At 42.7% G+C, this 16,485-nt stretch overlaps 1 protein-coding gene across 2 annotated transcripts in view; it reads left to right on the top strand.

The window, feature by feature from the left end:
• Positions 1–16,485, top strand: part of MET (MET proto-oncogene, receptor tyrosine kinase) — a 128,054-nt gene that overhangs the window by 18,575 nt on the left and 92,994 nt on the right. The window contains exons 2-3 of one of the 2 annotated variants that reach the window (XM_059725948.1): positions 5,179–5,352; positions 11,862–13,076. In XM_059725948.1, the coding sequence (XP_059581931.1) occupies positions 11,877–13,076 (1,200 nt within the window). In that variant the 5' untranslated portion in view covers positions 5,179–5,352; positions 11,862–11,876. The remainder of the gene's footprint in view (positions 1–5,178; positions 5,353–11,861; positions 13,077–16,485) is intronic. The other variant, XM_059725949.1, reaches the window with a different exon arrangement.

Below are 16,485 nucleotides of genomic sequence, written 5' to 3'. Positions count from 1 at the left end.
TTTCAAGAAATGGGATAAGTTTATGGAGGGGATACAGAAAGAGTACTTCTGGCTCTCCAGCTAGGGTGTGAGATATGTGGAGTTATGCTTGCTGGCCCCAGGTTGCAGAGTGGATTGTGTTTGGTCTTTCCCATGCTTCTGGGCATTGCTGGTTGCCATATGAGACTGGGAAGAATTTTTTTCCCTGCCTACTGCGACAAGGATTAGGGATATTTCTACCTTCTTCAGAAGAATTAGGTGTTGGCTACAGCAAAAGCTGGGTCTGGGTCTGGGCTGGGGGGAGGGGGGGCATTGCTTTCCTATGTAGTTGGGGAGGGAGGGGGACAGAGATGGAGGCATGGTGCTTTAGTTGGATCTCTTTGGCGTATTTTAATAAATCTTGCACTGGTGAGACACTGACAGCCCTTGATAGGTATCTGTGGAGGTTTAGCATACTCTTAGAGTTTTTGACAGGGTTGACTGTAGTTTTAGAAATAAGTTAGACAAGTATGAGATGGTTTGGATAGTGTTGATCCTATCAGGGATTGGACAGGGTTTGGATTAGATGACCTCCTGATGTTCCTTCTAGTGCTACGTTTCTATGATTCTTGTGATAGAGTTCAGTAATTGAAGTAATGAATGCTGTGATGTTACTTTCGTGTTACTTATTTAAGCCAGACCAATCCAAAATTATGAGCATTGCAAAAGTAGGTCTTAAATGAAGAGCAGAGACCAAATACAGATCTATCAGTTTCACATTTACCATCTTATCTTGCCACTGGTCACACCCCCTGTGCCAGTGAGCTCTGGTGCACCCCTCTTTTCAAAATCCTAGATCCAGTTCTGGGAGGAGGGACTAATAAAATCCATTATTTGGATTTTAGTTCCAGTTTTTTGCAGACATACTGGGTGAACTTGAAACAATAATTCATCTCTGTGCTTGTTTTCTTGATATGAAAACTAATAATGGAAATTCCTAACTACCCCACAAGGGTGTCAGTGATATATTGTTTAAAATTTGTGGATAAAAGGCACTAGAGATAAAATATATAGATATATGGTTGTGTACTTTTGTCTAGAACAGAACCCAGTGTATGTATTCCAAACCAGATTCTAAATGCCATCTTAAATACACACCTTCTTTTCCTACATGTGATGTAGAGCAGTGGTTCTCAACCTTTTTAGACTCATGGCACCCTGGCTGACTCAAGGCAGTCCTTGGAAAATGCCACGTCTTAATTCTCACTTTTTTCACTACAAAAAAAGAATAGAGCAATTCTTATATTGTAAAGAAATCAGAAAGACCACAGCAGGCCAGAATATTTTTAAGACTATGATTTCCTATTTGAAATCTCTGGGTTTATCTTGTTAATCATGTTCGTACACCTAACAGTGTTATCATTGTATAGCAGCAGCCTGGTTGAGAATTACTGGCCTAGACACACAAAGAGCAAATTTAGCACATGGACAAAGAGGCACAACAGTAAAGGAATGCTGTTTTCCCCTTATTTAAGAGGTATGCCTGCCAAACTATGCCCTTTGTATGGCTGAATTGAATAAATGTAAACATCTTGTGGTTGTCTGCACTAAATGGAGACACTATAATTTTCCTGGAACGTTATTCCTTTTTTCCTGAAAATACAAGCTGGCAAGCCTGACTAATGCAGAGTTTATCTCCACCTGTTTGACTATCCTGAATTCCTAGTTTTTACCTTCATTTGAGTTTATGCTGCATGCTCAGATCTCTATTAAAATACAGGCAAGGTATTGGAAATCTTTCCCTTTTTGTAGCAAAACTAACAACCTTACAAACTGGAATGGTAATATGACTGGAATGATTCATAAAATGAAAGAGAAGCAAAGGCTGATAACAATGAGTAACAAGGGAGCATATAGATATGATCAAAATATTATAATAGTAATTATGATGCTGGTGCAAGGCATTCCTGGGGATTGCTGCTGTACTTAAGCCAATAACTCTTTCTACCCAGTCATTAATTTCAAAAAAATATCATGCACGTCAGTAATTGTTGCTTGCACAGTATGTTATCTGTACACAGAGCCCACATGGAGGATCAGATCAGCATACATTAAAGCTAGTTACTTGTCTACAAGTTCCTGTTTGTTTCATATGTAATATAATAATATCACAATGCTGAATTTCTCTGTCTGGCACAGCTGTGAAAGAAATGTAGTTATCTGCTTTCCTCTCCCCACCCCTTCAGAGGGTCCTTTGGGTAGTTTTGAACAGTTGTTTCTCTGTTGTAAGGGCTGACATGAAAGACCTACAACCTCACCCATGTTAATCAATGGGTCTGTTGGACTATAAGGATTGTTAGTGAGGAGACACACAATGAAGGGATTTCAGTATTCTGATGACACCTTGCTTCATAACATCATCTCCTCTAGTCCAGAGGCTACAGTTGAGTGACTTTCAGCATGTGAATGGTGTGCAGATTAAAAATAAACTGGTTAAGGCCTAGGCCACCTGAAATAGGCTGTGGATATGATTATGTCTATCATTATTTGTTAGGCGATGCACATACATTTTTTTATTCCAAAGTAAATAGCTTGAGGGTATGGTTAGATTCCCAGCAGCTTTTGATTGAGTGTGGGGAAATGTCCTGGGTGTTTGCTTTTCCCCCACCTGTGTTTGGTTGAGATTATGACTTTTTTATACTGACCTTGGTTTGTCACAGCAAGATTAGATTATTACAGTCCACTCCATGTGAGCCACACCTTCACTCCATTTATAAACTGAGTTAGTGCAGACCTATTTGCTAGGATGATTATTTCACTGTAAGCATTATCTTAGGTCTGGATTTTAACTAGTGGTGTGTACAACATGAAACATGACATGACAGATGCCTGTTCCAGTCTTCAGGACCCAAGACCTAGTTTTCTACCCTTATGTTGAAATTACTTGCATATGCAAGTTGTCCTACTGAATTATTTGCTACCAAGACAAATCATTTGCTATTAAGGCAGGTCTTGAGCCTCTAGTACAACTAGAATTATTTCAGCGTTGCTAATAGTAAAGAACCATAATAACACCACAGGTTTTCTTGTAATGAACCCAAGCAAATGCTGACTGGTATTCCAAATGAACAGAACAGATTCATAGTGTTACATTGTTCAAAGCTACCTTCTATTGTCCTGCTTCTGCTGAGCCATAATACCTTTTTAAAGAAAAGCTCCTTAGTCTCGTGCATCTGGATGTGGACAACTACCAATACTATATTTACAAGTCTCAATCCATATGGAAATGTTAATGGTATCACATGTTAGAAATTAAAGCTATGTATTTTTATACATTTATTTCTTGGTTTGCAGTTATTCTTTCAATATTTTTAGTCTCCTTGTAGTCTCTTTTCATTATGAGTTTGGTTCATATCCTTTACACTGAGTGGGACTTCCTCACGCGAGTAGTCCCATTGAACTTCAACAAGGGATGCTGTAATTCCACCTTTTAAATTAGGCTTTTTGAACAATGCATCACTGTTGAGCTTTTCCATTCATTTGGAATGTACCAGTTAGCACTTGCTGATGTTCATTATGGGGGAACCTATAGTGCCATTGTAACCCATCACTACCAGAAGCAATTCAATAAATCCAGTTGTGCCAGAGATGCAAGACCTACTGTGGCTTTGGGATGTTAAGCACTCCAGTGGGCTTCAAAAGAAAATGCCATGACCTGTATTGTTCTGCGGTATACTTACAGGAAATTAATGTTAAATGAGTAAAAGACTAACATTTCTTCTGTAGTAAAGGATAAATTCATGATCTGTCATTTACAGTACCTGTTAAAAATAAACCTGGCAAAACCATGACTGTACTTTTACTGTAAGATATTCAGAATTATAATAATATATTGGACCTGTTAATCCACTAAAAATACTAGAGACTGTAAATATATCTGATTTCTACTGTACTGTTCTCTTGCATCTTACAAAGAGCCTCCAGATCAGCTCAACAAGCTAATGAATTCAGTCTCCCCAGTCACAAGAAATGACCAATTCATTTAGTAGTGGATCTTTCAGCTTCTACCTAGTCCACCATTGCTCTTTTACCAGTTTTACTCTACTATGCACATAGCTTACTAGAGGGACTACCCCACGTACTGATATATCCCACTCTGGTTAGCCTTTGCTTTGCCAGTACATCGCACCAGTTCCATTAGAAACGGGTGCTCCATAGTGGTGGGAGGCCATACATCTATATTGGGAACATATAGCATGTCAAGGTGTGCTCTACTATGTAGAAAGCGGTGCCCTGTTAACAGAGGTTGGCTAACCCAAGCTAGCTAATTGAGATAAAAAGACAAGAGCAGACAAAGGAAACTGGTGTTTTAAATTGGATTGAGTTCAACCCTGGATTTCCCTATAGCTTAAGTGAAGCTGAGTTAAAATGCAAGTTCCCTGATGTTCACTGTACTTTGAGTTTGCTGTAATTAGTGTTTGCTAATTGGTGTTAGTCTACCCAAATTAAAAATAGCATTTTTTACAGTGTAGGCACAGTCTTAGAAACCATTTCTAATTGATTTCTAATAATTTCTAACCCTTTCTAAATATGGCTGTCCTTACTGATACTGTCAGTCAAGTCAACTCGAGATAAACAGTATGGTGTAAACAAACCCAGTACGAGCTTACTTGTGTTCAGCCTTATCTTAATTTGCATATTATTCTAACATAAAGCACATTCTCCCAGTGAATAAACAGAATATAAAAATTTAAGAATACTGAACCTTGAGACATTGTGTGTAAATTTATTTGATAAAATCAGTTTTTCTATAGTGATGATATGCAGTTATGATAATACATTGTAGCATTCTAGGAACTGCTCTGCATTGTATTTTGTAAAAGTAATGGTTTCTTAGTAACAGGAAGTCCTACACTTTTCTTAATAACTATTGTGTCTTACTTTTTTTTAGAAGTGAGAAGAGACTACCATTTTGTGCATTTGTGTGCGTACGTGCTGATCGTAGGTTGTGCCTTCACTGCATCTAACTTGAAATGACCTAAAAATAAGTCATTATTTTTGGTGTCAACTTGCCATTGTGCACCATTATACTTCCATATTTAATGCAGAAGTACTGTCATTTCCTTTTATATTATAAAGCAAGGAAAATTTAAATGTGCCAAACAACATGCAAAAATCTGACTGCAAATTCATTCTCTCAGTGTGTTTGGTTTCATGCAGCGCACGCAAACTAAAAAAGGAAAAGAGACCTTGTCAACACCAGTGGTATGGGACAAGCACAACCGAGTTTCATGGCTTCTTCGGAGGCTGCAGCCTTGAAATGATCCAGCAACCAGCCCATGTCTGGAATATCAGTATAGTGCCAGGTAATATCCACCTGGCCATCAAGACAAGGTATTGCATTTCAGTGCTTATGCAGTCCATCAGTTGAGATGAAATTTTTCAGTGGAAAAGTAAGCTGTCAGCAAGCTGGTATTGATGGATGTTAGTCATTAGTACATAAGCTCCCAGTATCAAATAGTTTGGGGAAGCATCAACCACAACACTTAAGACTGCTAGTACTATTGGTATGACGCATCTTGTTGCTGGCCACTAGTAATGGTTGACCAAAAACCATTGTCTCATGTGTGATATGAGTTAGTGTCAGTTGAAGCATGAAAAAGGGTGCAGCATGACACAAACTTTGAAAATACCCATTCACAAAAGAGAGAATCCAACCCCAGAAATAGCTCAAAAAGCAAAAACCACAGGCCAAAAATACTAAAAGACTTAGAAAAATAACAGAAATGGTGCCAAGCAAGTCACAGGGAGGGTACAAAAACACAAGCAGCATCCATCATCAAAATATCACTTAAAAACTGGCAGATTGTTTCATCTCAGCAACTGAAAAGTAATAACTAGTATTTTGTACCTGTACACAGAAGCAATAGCATATGAAACGTATTGAGTGCATATTATGGCATTGTTTCCACAGAACACTTAAACAAGTGCATAAGGCTCCCTGAAATCAAATTAAAGATATGTGCTTTGTTGATTAAGAGCCTGTGTTCTCAAACAGTTCCCACATCTGAGGAGACAAGTTACTGTATTTTTTACTAGATAAGGCCTTTAAGAAGTTTTCAAGATTATCTCCAAATAAAACATTTTGCAGGGGTGTAACCCTGAATTTAGAAGAAGATGGCTTAAAATGCTGAAGTCTGAAGGAATGACAGTCTTCAGGCCAAATACAGATAAAAAAGTGCATTGCATGTCGCCAGTGTCTCCCTGCTGGAAAAAGTGCTGTAATGGCCTAAAGAGTGTGAAATGCCAGATGCACACCTCTAATAGAAGGTGCATTCTGACCCCCTCATCCATTCCTCTGTTTGTACCCCCTAACATAACAGCATCACTTCTGTCCAACCAAGGGCAGGACATACCTTCTGTTCTTAGAAGCATAAGGTCCGTAGTGTGAGAACTTAAAAAGGATAAGTTTACTATGGGAAATCATCTCCCATAGTATCTGTACACACACACTGAACTTGAGGATGAAAAGATGGAACTCTACAGAGGTCTGTATAGGAAAACTCCTGGCATGTGTTGCCCACACGGAGGAACAGATGGTGATAGGGCTTAGAGTCTATAGCCAGGGTGACATTTGCCCTGCAGGGATATTTTAGAAGGTTGGATGGAAAAGAGTTTTGTAAGTATTGTGGAATACATTAAAACAAGAATATATTGGAGATTACACTTAGCAAGACATTTCCATAGCAGCCAAATGATGTTGTGACTCTATTCCTGTGCTTCTTGTCCATCTGTCCTGCTATTTCCCTCACTATTGTTTGTAGACCTTAATCATTGTCATCTCCATCATTAGAGAGTAATCATAGTAGGTCAAGGGATGTGTCTGTTTCTATGTTATGTTGATAGGAATGCTGATTGGGGCTTTTCCAGTGAAACAGGTGTTTATCAGAAAATGCCAATTTCCTGCAGTAATGTACTTGCCTTGTAAAAACAAGAGAAACAGAGAGGGAGGATGAGACAGAGAAAAAGAGTTTTTCCCTTGCTTCCCTCACCCCCTGAATAATTACCTGGAATCCAGGTTTTCCGTTCATGGAAAAATGTGGATTTTTTCCTCTAAATAATTTTCTCCTTTAAAGGAGAAAAACATGGGAAACAGAGGGTTTCCCCTTCATGCTGACAGAGTACCAGCCTGCAAGGGGCTGCTTGGGGCTGGAGGGAGTGGGAGGAGGGCAGTCAGGCAGGAGGTGCCACGTACATGTGCATGCGCACACATGCACGTGACAGCCAGGCAAGGTGGTGAGCAGCTCCTGCAGTTCCCTCCAGGTAAGTCTATGGTGGGGAGGACAGATTGAGGCCCTCACAATGAGGGAGAGGGGGAGGGAGTGGGGCAGAGCTGGAGGTGCTGTCCAGCCAGGATGGTGTGTGGAACCTGGAACTGGGATGTGGGACAGAGACACAGCTGTTTTGTCCAGGGAGTGGTGGGTAGGCTGGCTCCCCACTGCTGTGCACACTCCTGAGGAGGGATGCATGGTGGGGGACACATCCCCTTCCCCCCCCCCCCAGATCTGTGCATGGGGCAGGAGTGGATGTGTGCTGCCAGCTGCAGACTCGGGGCTCCCCACCCTGCTGCCCTCCCACCAGGGCCTCTGTGGCCCAGCAGACAAGAACTAGCATGGGAGAGCAGAGCAGGGCCAAGAGATTTGGTGCTGCGACAGGGAGCCCTGCTCCAGCTCCTCTACGATGGCAAGGCACCCTCTGCTCACCTGGCAGCAGCAAGATTGGCAGTGCAGAGTTGTGCCCCCTGCTGCTACCAGGCTGGCACAGGGCTGCTGGCAGCAGTGGTGGCACCAAGTTTTCTGGCCCCACTCTGCTCTCCCATGCTGGGTCCCACCAGCTGGGCTGCAGAGGCCCTGGGGCGAGGGCAGCAGGGCAGGGAGCCCTGAGCCCACAGTTGGACAGCCCACCTCGGCCCTGCTCTGTTCCTGCCACAACAGCTGCCAACTCCCACAGGCAGCAGCCAGGGCTTGGGCACTGCTGAGGAAAGCAATGGGCTGTGGGCCCTGGTCCTGGTCCCTAGTTCCATATCCCTGGCACCTGGGGGGCAGGGGGCTGTGGGTTGCAAGTAAGGGGCACTAGCAGGGCTTGGAGAATGGGGGGCTGTGGGTTGGGAGTGAGAGGCACCGTCAGAGACTGGGGACTGTAGGTTGAGAGCAAGGGGCACCAGTAGGGCTGGAGGGATGGGGGCCTGTGAGGTGAGAGTGAGGGGCAATGGCAAGGCCAGGGGGCTGTGGGTTGGGAGTGAGAGGCAAATTTTAGGGTTTTTATTCAGAGAATTTAACAATTTTTATCAGAAAATTTTCAGTGTATAAATGGAGAAAACCAGGATCTCTGAAATTACTCACCAGGCACTATCCCTACTCTAAATCTTGATGAGCCAAGAGCTGAAGGTGTCTATGAGATTTCTCTCTTAGATTTTTCAACCCCTCAGAACCTTCAGAAGGTCTTTTTATCATCACAGAAAATGGGATAAAAACCCATTTTCTCTCTGTGCTACTTAAGAGCCAGCACCTGGTGTACTGTACAGATATGTATTGAATAATTCAAGTTATGGTTATTTTATAATTATATCAACCCTAATTATTTTAATCAGTCTATTCTTGCTCTCCACATTATTGTGCTGTCTCTAATTAAGAGTATAAAGTGCCAGTTGATTTTAAAAAGAATGTCCTTATTACTCCTCCTACTATATAAGTGGATGTTTTTTTATTCAGTGATTCTCAAACAGGGTGCCTCAAGATTCTTTCAAGGGCATCATGCAGTGTTATCACTGTTAGGCTTGCAAACATGATTCACAAGATAAACCCAGAGATGTCAAATAGCAATCTGTAGTTGTGGTCTTTCTGAGTTCTTTGCAACAAAAAAACTGCTCTACTATTTTTTCTGTAGTCAAAAGAAGGGTGAAAACTAAGAGCTGCCATTTCCCGAGGGGTGCTGTAAGTCTATCTAGAGGTGCCTTAAGTCTAAAAAGGTTGAGAAAGACTTGTCTTTACTAGTATGTGTTGGAGACTTCTCCTGAAAGTCTCTTGGTTCTGATATCTTTCCCACCCTTATTCACAATTCTTGCCATACAGTTTAGGAAGTTCTAATTAGACATCAGTTTTCTGATTAGGAAAAAAATTCTGTTTTTATAGCTTAATGATTTAAGCCAGAACTTTAAAGGTCTAAGGAAAAATATGGATGATATAGACATATACATAAACAAATCTGGTTGATAAAGGCTTATTTTAGCCAGAAATGTTCTTTAATTTTATCTATGAAGTCGATGAACAGCCCATTATTATTTGTTTCTTTCAAGTCTTGCTTTAGGTCCCTAAAGATCCAACATGGTTGCTATCATTTGTCTATCAATAACAATTGTTGAACTGCAGACAAACTGTATTTTCCCCAAATCCTCTAAACAGCATGTGGCCATAGTGTTTTTAGCTTTCTCCTTAAGGAAGCTAAATTTAGCTTAGAAACTGTGGCACAATATTAACAGAACCACGTCTGGTGTGACTTAGAGTAGAATGTCGACTCTGAACCAAAATACACCAACCACAATTCATGTATTTGGTCTTGTGAGAAAGTTTAAATACCATGCTATTCATGGGCCTTTGATTTTTTTTAAAACCACATGAAACAATTGTGTGGAATAAAGTAAAAAAGAAATGTGCTACGTTTCTTGATTTCATCATTCCATGGCTGTAATTCACTTGCTGTCTCTTTATTTACAATACAGTCATTTGCCTGTATCTTCTAACGGTTCCCCAAAGTGACCTATTACTGTGTTACAGGGCCTAAAATTAACTTGCAAACATCAAGTACCATGCAAATGAATAAAATGTTTTCATAACATATTAGAAAAGCATGTCTAACTTGAGATAAGGACCTTTCTAAGAGAAACAGCTGTGCGTTTTTGAGGGTTTTTTCAGTCAGAACCATTTTGGTTGAAAAATGGGCTTTTATTGAAGACTTATTTGTGGAGAAAAAAATGGTTCTGTTAGTGAAAAATGTCAATAGCCATTTCAATAAAAATGGTGGAAGAATTAGCAAAGAAGAAGAAAAGTAGTCTATTTGTTTCATAATAGTATCTTCAGAAGGTTTCAGGGGTAATATTTTCATTTTGCATTTCTTGAACAACTATTACAAAATGTTTTCCCCTTGGAAAACCTACAGAATGCCTTACTTCCTCGTGCTGAAGTGCTATAGCTGCTTGGCATGTATGCCAAGAACAGCGCTGAGATCAGACTTGCTTTCAGCACATCTCAGGACTAGCTTTGTGTAAACCATTTTAGTCATATTTGTTTTAGTGTTTGTGTAGAAGTAGACCAGCTAAAATGGTAGTTTCTCCATTTCTTTAGTACAGTGCACCGGTGCTTAAGCCCCTGCTTCTGGGAGCTGTGTGAGGTCCAGTGCAATAGGTATCCAGTAGGTAGTGGGGTCAAACTCACCTGGCTCCAAGGGCCAAGTGAACAGCATGGGGTTGGCTTTGCAGCTGTAAGGGTCCAGGGCTTAGGTGTTCTGGTCCAATGGTTAGACCACTGAGGAAAAGCAGGGGCCTGGAGCTAGATCATAGCATGGGAGCCGTATTACCAAAACCAGAGGGAAATCCAGATATCGAGTTCTCAACACAGTCCAGGGGCAGGATTTGGGTATCAGATGCCAATTACCAATCTGAAGGGCAATCTACAGGGCAAAGTATGAAAATAGAGCCAAACCGGGATCAGGAGCCAGGAAACAGATCCACAAGGACATCCAAAGCTAAAGTCCAGAAGTAAGCCAAAAACCATGGTTAGAAACCAGGAGGCTTGCTACAACAGAACTGTTGACTGGCCTGCAAACCCAGGGCCCCAGCTGGTGGGTAGGCAGCACTCCTAGCAGCTAATCAGGATGCTCTTTGCTTCTAAACTGGGGCACAGTTCATTTGCTGAGGCTTGCTTCAGGTGTGGTTGCTGAGGTACTTGGTTCAGACTGGTCTTACCTGCTCAGGCTGAGGTATTTGCCAGCTCAGAGTCCCCAACAGTACTTGTCCCAGGCTGGTCTGCTTGCTCAGAGTCCCTGACAGTAGGCTAAATCAAGCCCACAGAACCCTTCACCTTCACGTCAGATCCAGCACATGCAGTACCCATTCTGCCTGGTCCAGGGCACAAGCCACATGCAGAGCCCACTCTGACTGGTCCAGGATGGGCACCGCATGCAGCGCAGGTCCTGGACCAGCCAGAGCGGGTGCCAGATCTGGCATGCAGGAGACCTATGGCCCCTCCCCCACAACATGCTGGATCTGGCATCCACTCTGGCTGATCCAGGACCTGTGCTATACATGGCTCACAAGCTAGACTGGCCAGAACACGCAGTACATGTGGCTCATGTCCCAGTCCAGGCAGAGCAGGTGCCATGTGCAGCGCAGATTCTGGGCTGGCTGGAATGGGGGCCACATGAGCTACAGGCCTGGACTGGCAAGGGGGTAGGCACTATGTGCAGCACAGTCCTGGACCAGTGGAGCCAGATGCCACATGTGGCACTCAGACAGACCAGAGTGTGTCACATGCAGATTACTTCTTGGGCCAGCTGGAATAGGCGTGCATCCTGGGCCCTAATCTGGCATGCACCGCATGGGTCAACTATAAGCTGCAGGAGCAGCACTGTGGGCCAAATAAGGGGGGTCCATGGGCCATATGTTTTACACCACTGCCATAAGACATTGTAACAACAAATCTGTAGAACAACACTATGAACACAGGGCAAAACTGTAACACTTAAAATGGGTGTGGTTAACAGACATAGCATAGAAGCATATCTCTGGTAGTAAATAAACTGAAGTTTCAATAAATGAATTATAAACAACCTTTAAATATATTTTACAGGTAAAAGCTACAGCAATGAAGTCTGTAACAGCATCTGCATCTGGGATAATTGTCTTCCTGTTTGCTTTGGTGCAGAGAAGCACTGAACAATGTAAAGAAGCAGCTATAAAATCAGAGATGAATATGAGTGCCAAGTATCATCTCCCTAATTTCATTGCAGAAACGCCAATCCAGAATATAATTTTATATGACCATCACATCTATATTGGAGCAGTCAACAAGATTTATGTCTTAAATGAAACCCTTCATAACATTTCTGTGTACAAGACTGGGCCTGTATTGGAAAACCCTGATTGTGCACCTTGTGAAGACTGCAAAGATAAAGCCAATTTATCCAGTAGCATTTGGAAAGATAATGTCAACATGGCTTTGCTCCTAGAAACATACTATGATGATCAGCTCATCAGCTGTGGTAGTGTAAGTAGGGGTATATGTCACCGTCACATCATTCACCTTGACAACCCTGCGGACATAGAAAGTGAAGTGCATTGCATGTATTCAAAGCAGATGGATGGAGAGTCATATAACTGCCCTGACTGTGTTGTAAGCACTTTGGGAACCAAAGTTTTAGTGACAGAAAAGGACAGGTTTGTAAACTTCTTTGTTGGGAATACCATGAAGTCTTCATTTCAGCCACAGCATACACTACATTCAGTATCAGTTAGAAGGTTAAAAGAAACCCAGGATGGTTTTGAGTTTCTTACAGATCAATCTTATATAGATGTTCTCCCACAGTACAGAGATTCTTATCCCATCAAGTATGTCCATGCCTTTGAAAATGACCACTTTGTCTACTTTCTGACAGTCCAGCGAGAATCTCTTGACTCCCAAGCTTTTCACACAAGAATCATCCGGTTCTGCTCCTTGGATTCTGAGTTGCGTTCTTACATGGAAATGCCCCTTGAGTGCATTTTCACTGAAAAACGGAGAAAGAGGTCAATTCGAAGGGAGATATTCAATATTTTGCAGGCTGCATATGTAAGCAAGCCAGGTGCAGCTCTGGCCCATGAAATGGGTCTTGGAGTGAATGATGACATTCTGTATGGCGTCTTTGCACAAAGTAAACCAGACTCTTCAGAACCGACAAACAGATCAGCTGTCTGCGCAGTATCTGTAAAAACAATCAACGAATTCTTCAACAAAATTGTAGATAAGCAAAACATGAAATGTCTTCAGCATTTTTATGGGAAAGATAGCAAGTACTGCTTGAACAGGGTAAGTAAAACTTACTTTATCATGTACAGTTTTGGTGCTGGGTTCTGTTAATGCCTTTCCTCACACTGACTGTCCCTCTGTTGTCAGGGGCAGATCCAGGAGGTGCAGTGGTTCAGTTGTGCGCGCACACCCCCACACACCCCTGTTTGGCTGTGTACCACATACATAATGAGCTCTCAGTGGATTTCTGCCTGTGCAGAAATGCTCTCAGGCATTTCTGCCTGTGCTAGGAGCTCTATGTGTTCACCAGCTGGCCAGCACTGGGAAGCCTGGTGACTTTGCTTTCTGGCAGCTGCAGAGTCTGCTGCTGTTGGCTCTTCTCTTTCCTCTCCCTGCTGAATTCAGCAGAAAGGGGAAAGAGAGGACATGTAGTTATGGGTGGCTCCAGAGCCCTGTGAAAGGAGGGACTGAGTATTGCTGCATCTGCCCGTCCTCCTTCCTCTCCTGTGCTGCTCACAGAGCTCTGAGCCCATGTTGAGCTCCCAGCAAGAGCTGCCCTGACACACCAGATAGCTCTCAGAGCTCACTGACATGCAGGATCACAGGGAGGGGTCGTGGCCATGGCCTCTTGAGCTGTGTGGTTATCCTCGCTGCCTGTGCACCCATCACTCTCCACTCTCTGGATCCATCCATGTCTATTGTGTGACTGTCCTGTTGATTTGAATAGGAAGAAACATGTCATTACAGGGTTAGGCTTCTCATCATTTCAGGGTATTTAAGCTGTCCCCTTCAATAAACTACACTTAGCAATAGCTATGCGCAGCTTTGATGATTCATCTTTGCAAGAAACAGTTACTGTAAATCAGCCATGGAAGTCACTGAAGGGCTTAAGGGGATAAAGAAGAGTATTAACGGGCTTGAAATATCTATGGTTTTTTTAACAACTGCAGGTAAGATGCTATTCCACCTATTAGTAGGGGTCTACCTAACCTGAGGAGGCAGTTGGCCAATTTTGCAGGCAGATCCTGGGACCAGCCACCATTTTTGTGGGCTGAGTGCAACAGCTGCCCCCCCCCCCCCGACCCACACACCTCTGATTGCCTGAAGGTACCCAGTGGCCCCAGCCCTCAACACTGATTGGTTGTGATGGCTGTCTGTCATATATAGGATGACAAGCAGCCCTCTCAGCCATTCAGTGCCGAGGGGTGAAGGCAGCCGATATCTTGTTGACAGCCCTTCATGCCAGGTGCCCCCTCCCCTCTTCTCGCCGGCGGGCTACGTGGCCAGGCCACAGCACCATGAAGACTGCTGGCTCCCTTTGGGGAGCCAACAGTTTCTTTTCAGTAAGGTTTTTTTTTTTTCTTTTTCTTTTGCAATGAGGCCACCATTTTTCACAGAGCCCACCCGATTTCATGTTTTCCACAAAAATCACGCAATCACGAATTCAGTAGGTCCCTACCTATTAGGTATGTAAGTGGACTTAGGCACCCTCTTCCATTCTCTGAAACCTGTTAATGCATCTACAGTGAGCAGCAAGGAGAACGACCCACCATACACTGCTGCTTACTTGTGTTTAATAGCCCCACAAATAGTCCCACTGAAAGCAAAGTGATTAAATGGTGGAGAAAGGTAACGAAGGGCTTAAACTCGGGGGGGGGGGGGGGGGCGGTCTATATCTGTACATCTCGTCTTCCACAGATCTGCTACCTAGTATTTCATGTAAAGTATCTGGTGACATTCCAAACAATAAGAAGAGACCAAAGGAAGTAAAAAGTGAAGACCTCCCTTGGTCTTAACAGTCAGGGGCAGCATCAGCCCCTGTTTAGTAAATATAGAACCCTAGAAGCAGAATTGGAAAAGCAAGTAGAATTTTCAGATTTTTAATGGCTTGAGAGTCCCTTCTGACCCTAGGCACTATGAAACTATGAGAGCTCAAACATGCTCTCTGTGATGCCCCCTGAACAGCACTGGGTGTTCAGGATTAGGATGAAGCTGGATGAGCCACCTCTTCCACAGCTTCCACAGCAGTTTTTCCCCCATGGCAAAGATGTTCGGTAGTAAAGACCAACTTAACTGATAGGCTAGAATAACTTCCAGAATGGGGGTATCAAACTCACCTTGTGCCCTGCGGCTGGATCCAGACCACAAGGGTCCTTGCAGACTGAATCTAGCCTGAAACATAAGGAAGTTGTTACAGCAGCAGCTCTTGAGCAGGGTAACAGTAGTGGGAGCTCCAGTTCTGACCCAGGCGCACTACTGGCTTCAGCCCCTGCAGTGTGCACCATGCCAGAGCTGGAACTGTTCCTGCCAATGACACTGCCACATGCCCACACTGTCCAGGGCAGTAGATCCAGCTCCAGCACAGGACATGAAGTAGGGACTGGCAGGTGAGGAGATAGGGCCACAGCAGCGCCGACAGGTGAAGCAACTGGAGGGTAACTGGGGTGATACCAGCCCTTGCTTGCCCTCCTGCTGCCAATTACCATGTTCACCAGGGCCCAAGGGTTCTGTGGCAAGTCTTGTCCTTTAGTTCATCAGACTGGATAGAGCAGATCTGCCAACCAGATCCAGCCTGCAGGCCTTATGTTCAACACCCCTGCTCTAGTCTAAAAGAACACAAGACTCTTCTGTGGAAATCGACTTGTGTTAAGAGGGTACTGCTGATGGAACATAAATATCTGCCTTCATGTATATTTGAGAGGAATTGATGTATCTTTAAATGTTAACATTTCTTATTTGGTAAGTGGGATTCATTAATAAATGAAGTTATTATAAAAGAATAAACTGTAGAGCAGACCTCACTTGTTCTGTAGTTTTCAGTGAAGGATAACTTACCATAAATTGCCAGCGCTCAGAGGAAGCAGGAGTTGCTATGTAATGCTAGGAATGAGATTTTGTCAAACCCTGTATTTTACTTTTCCCTCTCTAAATTTCAGGGGAGAACGTACATTCACGATAATAAATGTTTAAAATGTCTTTTTTTTTTCTTGAGCTTAATCCCCAGCCTTACTATCCTCTCTTCATTTTCAATTGCTTTCTCCTCTGAATTTCCAGTTTTTATTCTGAAGTCTAATAACAGTTTCTTCCTTATTCCCTCAGTGTTTTATTTGCGTATTTAATTCTGATGGCCTTTAACTTATCACATTCTTTTTTTGCCTAGTCAGATGCCTTTCATAACATGATCTTTTCACAACAAAGTATCCCATTAATTTTGTGACATAATCCTTTGTCAGCTTTCACATACTTAGGCATTCTTTCAAAACACTTTTCAGAATCTGCCACTGCTTTGAATATCAGAAGTGAATGCATTATGCAGCAGAGAGTTTATTCATAGTGTATTATAGTTGCATATTTCCAAAAAAAATCCAAAACCAGAATTCTGTTACATAACCTTTTTTCAACTATAGAAAGTTTCTCAAGATAGACAGTCCTATTTTTGCCAGAAGAGAGACTGGGGACAGCAGTTTAA

This window comes from Alligator mississippiensis, chromosome 4 (genome assembly GCF_030867095.1).
Source record: "Alligator mississippiensis isolate rAllMis1 chromosome 4, rAllMis1, whole genome shotgun sequence".
In the NCBI taxonomy this organism is placed as follows: domain Eukaryota; kingdom Metazoa; phylum Chordata; order Crocodylia; family Alligatoridae; genus Alligator; species Alligator mississippiensis.
The sequence above is the reverse complement of the archived record's forward strand: the minus strand, read 5'-3'. Positions and strand labels throughout refer to the sequence as shown.